The following is a 7156-nucleotide window of genomic DNA, read 5'->3' as shown; positions in this document are numbered from 1 at the left end:
ACACCGCATAGTTTGTCGAACCGAGGCCATATTTGGCACGTGTGTGGTACCTGGGATGGGAAGCAAGGCCCCGGGAGCGGATTTTCAATCCGACCCATGTGAGATGGTTTTTCATTTTCGGGGTGTCAAAACGGGTTTTTTTTGTGAAGCAGCTACATGGGGCGCATTTTAGTATTGCGCGAGACCTCCGCGTAGTGGTAGGACACCGCCTTCATACCACATATCACATGCTCTATGTGCACGCTAGCTATTTGGGAATCTCTGCGGCTTCCTGCGGTGTCCCGCCGAATCCGTTGGAAACTGACCGGATTTGAAATAGGGGTACACTTTCCGTCGCTCAATAAATTCCGCGAATTTTTTTTTAGGTCTATAGCACATCACTTTATGTGCTAATTTTTTTCCGTTTAGCGTGTTGGCGAACAGTGCACCAACGCGTTTGGTACGGCCATTTCGCATCTCCCGAGGGGGCCGTTTTGGCTAGATGGCAAACTGGTCGTCATATTTGGATTCCTCTAATTTTTAGGTTCAAATGATGATATGGATGTTATATTTAGATTCGTCTCATTTTTTGATCGATTTAGACATATTATTTGTGGAATTTCGATTTTTCGATTTAAAGATATTAATTATTCCATATTAAATAGAAAAAACCAAAAAATAAAATCATTTTATTGTTATTTGAATTCAATATTATTAATCATTGTTACTTATATATTCATTATTGTTTACTTAAGTAATTGTTTGGAATTCAAAAATAAAGAGTTATGACATAACGGTCAAGGGTTAATAGAGTTGATAGGCTATTATTATCAGCAAGGTGTCAATTCTTTAAGGGAAGCTCATCCGAATGGAACCAAGAAGTTAAGCGTGCTGAGGTTGGAGTAGTGTGAGGATGGGTGACCGACTGGGAAGTTTAACCATGATTGTAATTTAACCTAAGATTAAGTGTACTTAGAGTTAAAAGTGTATGGTGAAAGATAAATAAGTAAAAAAAAAGAAAAAAAACGGTGTAAAAAAATTAAAGCCGTCGGCATATAGAAAAAATATTTTTTTTCCAATTTTTTTTTGAATTTTTTTTTGAAAAAAAGAAAATTCGAATTTTTAAAATTTGTATGCCGACGGTTTTGCCGTCGGCGTAGGCCGGGCTACGCCGACGGCAATATTGTCTATGCCGAGGGACCTAAACACCGACGCCATACGCCGAGGGCGCGCTGCCGTCGGCGTAGCCTACGCCGAGGGCCAGGCGTGGCTACGCCGAGGGTAGCTGGCCGTCGGTATATGCGTCCATTCCTGTAGTGATTTGGTTACACAAAAAGATGGGAAGACAAACACATTCTTCACTTTGCCTCTCCTACCACACCTCAAAGACAGTCAGGCGAATACACACTTATTCATAGTACTATACATGCATGCGCATCATCCCGTGTAACGCATGCATGCTATGTTACGAAACAATCTTGAAAAGAAAACATGAGGGAAGCTTGGATGGATGGATGTCGAATGGATCACTGGATCTTCAGTTATACTCCGGGGTGTAGGTTTTGCCGACCTTGAAGGCGGTGGGGATGACCTCGTCGAAGACGTTCTTCATGCCGCCCTTGGACAGGAAGCGGAAGTTCATTGGGCCGGTGAGCGGCTTGGCGCTCTTCACCTCCCACAGGTTGCCCTTCTTCGTCATGGGCTCCCACTCCTCCGAGCCGTGCTGCCGGAGCTCCACCTCCGCCAGGGTGTCTCCTGGCCTCGTGTACTTGATGTTCAGCACCAGCGTCTTCGCGTCAGAACCTTTCTCTACCGTCAAGTCCACCTTTGTGGACATCGCGCCGACGACCAGGGCGGCCAGAACCGCCACCGCCAGCATCGTCCTTGAGAAAGCCATCTCGGTTTGCTTGCTTTGTGTTTCTATATGTGCTGCTTCTGCGAGCTTGTGTGGATACTGATGAATGATGCCGGTGGTATTTATGTAGGGGAACGAACTCGCCCGGGGAGCGTTGCTCCGTTGGTGTCGCTGGCTGGCCGTAACCTCCGGTCGACCATGGATGCATATGTGTCTCGCCACCACCAGCGGGGAGGCTAGCTAGCGCACTGCATGCAGGTCCTCTGTGATTATTATGGCGGTCTGACCTGACCATTTAGGGCATCTCCAACCGCGCGACCCAAACGGACGCGCTGGGCCGTTCGTTTTGGGCCGTTTGGGTCGCCGCCCGGACACGCGGACAGCGCCCCGCGTCCGCGTGTCCGTTTGGGTCGCACGCTGCGCCCAACGCGGCGACCCAAAGAGACGCCACGTGGTTCGTCTTCCTTGCGCGGCGCTGCGCCATGGCAGGCCTCGACGGGACAGCCATGGTGGGCGGTGGAACGCGCGGGAAAGTTCCCGCGCGCACCAAGGTTCCCGCGCGCGCGAAAACGCCATTGGCGCGAGCGACCGCCCAAGTTTCCCGCCAGGCCGCCGGCTATAAAAGACGGCGGCGGTCTCACACAGACCGCAACACCATCCTCTCCCCTCCACCTTCTCCGTCGCCATGCCGCGCACCCTGCAGGCCACATGGGCCAAGCTCTCCCTCGCCGCCCGGGCCAGGTTCCCGCAGACGGTGGAGGAGGAGCGCGCGGACTCGCGGTGGGTCGCCGACGACGAGGCGCTCCGCGTCGCTGCCGAGGCGGCGGCACAGAAGGCCGGTGACGCGGAGATGGTGGAGGCGGCCGCGGAGGGCTGGCACGAGACCGCGGACGGCTGGTACGAGGCCGCGGAGGAGGGGGCGGCCGCCGCGGAGGAGCCCGTCAACGAGGAGGATCTCGCGCTGGCGAACATCAACGCCGCCATCGAGGAGCGACTCGCCGACCTCACGCGCGTGACGAAGGAGCACGAGGGCATCTGTGTCAAACGCCCGGATTTTTAAGTCCAGATGCCTATTATGCCATACATCTGTTATCACCGGAATTTGACCAAGTCAGAGGTGGGCCACGATTAAGATGGGCTTGAAGATTATATACGGAGAAAATACGTAGATCGGCCTTATATGCAAAGTTGGGCTAGATTGCCCATATATCTGTAATATAGTAGATCGTATCTTAGATAGAGTTTTACCCGTGCACGGTTAGGTGCACGCCTAAATTAGAAAGTCCCCTGGACTATAAATATGTATCTAGGGTTTATGGAATAAACAACAACCAACGTTCAACCAACCAAATCAATCTCGGCGCATCGCCAACTCCTTCGTCTCGAGGGTTTCTACCGGTAAGCAACATGCTGCCTAGATCGCATCTTGCGATCTAGGCAGCACAAGCTCCACGTTGTTCATGCGTTGCTCGTACTGAAGCCTTTTTGATGGCGAGCAACGTAGTTATCATAGATGTGTTAGGGTTAGCATAGTTCTTCGTGTAACATGCTATCGTAGTGCAACCCTTGCATGTCTAGCCGCCCTTATACCTATCTTAGGTGTAGGGGCGGCACCCCGCTTGATCATTATTTAGTAGATCCGATCCGTTACGGTTGCTCCTTGTTCATCAAGGATTAGTTTAATATCTGCAATAGTTAGGCCTTACAAAGGGCGGGAGGATCCAGCGGCACGTAGGGTGTCGTTTGCTAGTCCTAGACAGGATGTTCCGGGGATCAACCTCGTGTTGGTTTTTAGGCCTTGTCTAGGATCGGCTTACGATCACCGTGCGTGGCCGCGAGGCCCAATCCTGAGTAGGATGATCCGATTATGCGGTGAAAACCCTAAATCGTCGTAGATCTCATTAGCTTTATCTTGATCAAGCAGGACCACCATATATTCGTGCACCCCGTACGAATCATGGGTGGACCGGCTCCTTGAGCCGATTCACAGGATAACCTGAGAGCCGATCGAGGCTCGTATTTAATGTTTACATGTATGCCATGCAGGAAACTAAGCGAGGCATCTCCATCACCTTCCTGGCCAGGTATAGGTCAGGTGGCACGCCCTTGCAATCAGCATCGGACGTGTGACCAGAAGGCTTTGCGGGCCGTCGCTCGGAGGGACCTCGGCCAGCCGCAGCCCTAGGTTGTTCCCGGCTCTACGGTGTTGCCCGTCGCTGCCCGCCGGTGGGTTTCGGACGTCAACACATTCTGGCACGCCCGGTGGGACATCAAACAAAGGAAGGCCGGCGAGGAGACATCGGCCGGCACGGCGAAGTGTGAACCTCTCTCGAGCAGTGCAGTCGAAATAGAGACCAATTCAGCAGCCGCCCCGTATTGTCCGTGCCATACGTTTTCGGCGGCATTCGGCATCAATCTAGCGGGTGACGGAAGACTGGAGTATGGGTTTACATCGGTTTGCGAGGGCAGGGGAATCGGCATTGGACCATGACTGCAGAGCCGATGTTCAGGCATGATCCTACCGACAACCGCAGAGCCGACATCCGCAGTTACCTGACAGATTCGGCTCGGGGGGGGGGGGCACATGAGCAGGTAGACAGACACATAGGGTCAATGAAATATTAGGAGCCGGTGGAAAATCGGCCAGTAAAAAAAATGTAGCAAGTACAGTCGAAGCAGATTCACTCGAGTTCAGCGAAACAGGTCCCTACTGGAGGAACGCGTCAAGGGCATGAAGGGCTTCGACACGGATGCGATCTGCCTCAGCGATCTCAGCTTCGTCGTCCTCATCTTTTCCCGTCACCAGCTGGCCGCTCAGGGTACGAATTTCAGCCAGATCGGACTTCAGATCGGCTGTGAGGCCTTTTGCTTCGTCTTCAGAACGGGCAATAAGGGCTTCCTTGTCTTGGATCAGCTCCTTGGTCATCCTTACCCTCTCTTCGAGGCTCTCCAGCTCCTTGCGCAGGGTCTCGAGTTCGGCGCGATTGGCAGAAGTGTCCGTCTTGGCGTCCAGGGCAGCCTTCTTCTCGTTGAGCCGTCGACACTTTTCGACAATATCGGCTCTCAGTGGAAGCTGGGAGTGGCGAACAGTAATCCGTTGCCGAGCCGATTGCACCCTTGACTTAAAGACTGACAGGGTAACAGCTGGTCAGAGCTTCACTTGCAGTGTCATAGGGAGATGGGGCTGGATATCCTCGAGGATGCCTTTGACTTCCTCGGAATTTTCAATCAGGGTCTCAGTTGAGGAAGAAAGCAAGTCTTTGAGACGTCGGAGCGGACCATGGACCGTACTAAGGCTCGGCTCCCCACTTGCCTTGGAAGAGGTTGGCTCGATGGATTCTGGATCGAACGTCAGCAAGCTCGAAAGATCACAACCCTGGTGGGGCAAACAAAGTGAGTTTAGCGTGCAATGAAGAAATTAATGGAGCCAAGGAGGAGGGGCATACCTCTCCCAAGGAAGGAGGAACAGCCGATGTAGTGACGATCGGCTTTTCTGTGGACTTGGATAGGTCAGCTACTTGGGCAGCCGCGATCGTCGAGGTGGCCAGGTCTAGGGTGGCGGGCGGTATCGGTACCTCCTCAACGTCTCCGCTAGAAGTTTCTTCAGTCTGCAGGGGGAAGTGATTAGCCGATCCAAATGACAACGGGTTAGCATGAAGTGTGACCAGGGAGATAATTACATTTGAGACCTCCTGGCTTGATGGAGAGGCTCGTGGGTTCTTACGAGCCCTTTTGACGCAGCGGCGCTTTGTGCGAGACCCCGATCTGGTTGGGGCTTGGGGAGCAGGAGGTTCAGGAATCGATCTTTTCTTAGAAGCCGGCACTGGTGAAGCCGTCTGGCTCTGGTTGGTGGACCTCTCAGAGTTGCCCGAGCTTGAGTCCCCCTGACTGGATTCTTCGGCCCTGCTAGAGGTTTCTTCGGTGGAAGTCTGTAAAAAAAAAAAAAAAAAAATATACGAGCGTATTGTAGAATTTTTTTGGAAAACAGATAAATGTGGACAGGGTCTGAGCCAACTTACACGTGGGCTTTCTTGGGCAGGAGCCTTACGCTTCAGGGTTTTCCTGGCAGCCACCTTCCTCACGGCCGTCCTCGCCTGAGTTGAGGCTCGGGGGGCAACTGGCCCCGAAGATGCTTTACTCTTGGGAGCCGATTTCGGTGAAATCGGCTGACTCTGCATTATGACTTTCTTCAGGGGTGGCGAGCTCTGGCAGAAGAGAACCACTGGTGCCGGAGGAAGGAATACGAAAGGGGAACCGTCGGCTTGTGTGGGAGCCGGACCATCTTGTTGCTGCCAGGAGAAAGAATCAGGTCACAGACGATCACCATAATGCGGTTATAAGAAAAGTTTAAGTGATGGTACCTGGTCTGCAGGGATCTCATACTCGGCGTCAAGCTCTCTCAGCAGCGGTCCTAGAGCCTTCCTGAAGACGTGGGTCTTCCACATGGACCACCAAGTTTCAAAACCATCGGTAGTGAAGGAGAAACGGAGGTCGTGGGGAATTGGAATGGCCAAAGCATCAAAGAAGGTATAACACCTTTGGGAAGTAAGGATGTCAGGCAGTTCAGCTCTACTTGCTGTCAGGTGGTGTAAGAAGAAGTGTGGAGGCACCTGTCCGAAACCAAGCTGTCGGGCTGCCACTACCGGTTGATAACACTCATAACCGGGCTTGATGATCCGGTTCGAGGTACTCATGCCAACAGGGAGGAAGCAAGGACGAATCATGAGGGAGTACAAATGCTGTGTGCTGGCGTCATCGGCAAAGTCATCCAATCGGAAAGAGACTGGGTTTTCAAAATTTGCCGATTCAGTATAAGGTTGGAACAGGGGGTTGTCCAAACCTTGGAAGAAAATCTTAAACCACCCTGCTGCTTCCTTGGGGATCAGCCTGCTGCCTGGGAGACCATACAGAGCTTGGCCGTAGCTGGTGCATCGAATTTCCTTTCCATTTACATCCGGAAAGGTGCAGGTGGTCAGCGGTGGGAAGTCTGGGATTTGGTTTTGGAAGTATAGTTGGGCCCACAACTGAATGAACCACCAGGGGCCGCCAGTTTTAACTGTCTTTTGAGAGAACAGTTTGACAGACATCAGTTGAAGGGATCGGTAGACCTCTCCCAGAAACAGTTTGCCTAGGCCGAGTTGGGTGCCTTTAGCAAGTTCATAGGCCAGGGAGAGGTAATTCTTGGTAGGAGCAAGTGATGGGCCACAGAATATGAAGTGCTCCAGCCAGAAATTCAGGAAGGCTGTGTGCTCCCTCTCTGTCACGGGGCCTTTGTTTTTCATATAACGATTGAGATAGGCGCCCCAGCTGGTACACTCTTTT

At 52.3% G+C, this 7156-nt stretch overlaps 1 protein-coding gene across 1 annotated transcript; it reads right to left on the bottom strand.

Annotated features, from left to right (window-relative positions):
- Window positions 1-1317: 1317 nt before the first annotated feature.
- Window positions 1318-1940, bottom strand: LOC127297564 (pollen allergen Lol p 3-like). Its single transcript, XM_051327887.2, has one exon. It carries the CDS (start codon window positions 1874-1876, stop codon window positions 1517-1519), a length of 360 nt encoding a protein of 119 aa, XP_051183847.1. The 5' UTR covers window positions 1877-1940; the 3' UTR covers window positions 1318-1516.
- Between the last annotated feature and the right edge of the window lie 5216 nt (window positions 1941-7156).

Source organism: Lolium perenne, chromosome 4 (assembly GCF_019359855.2).
Source record: "Lolium perenne isolate Kyuss_39 chromosome 4, Kyuss_2.0, whole genome shotgun sequence".
NCBI classification, from domain to species: domain Eukaryota; kingdom Viridiplantae; phylum Streptophyta; class Magnoliopsida; order Poales; family Poaceae; genus Lolium; species Lolium perenne.
This window is presented reverse-complemented; position numbering and strand designations above follow the sequence as displayed.

Coding starts and splice junctions, on each gene's coding strand:
- LOC127297564 (XM_051327887.2), bottom strand. CDS start 1,876: ATGGCTTTCTCAAGGACGATGCTGGCGGTGGCGGTTCTGGCCGCCCTG.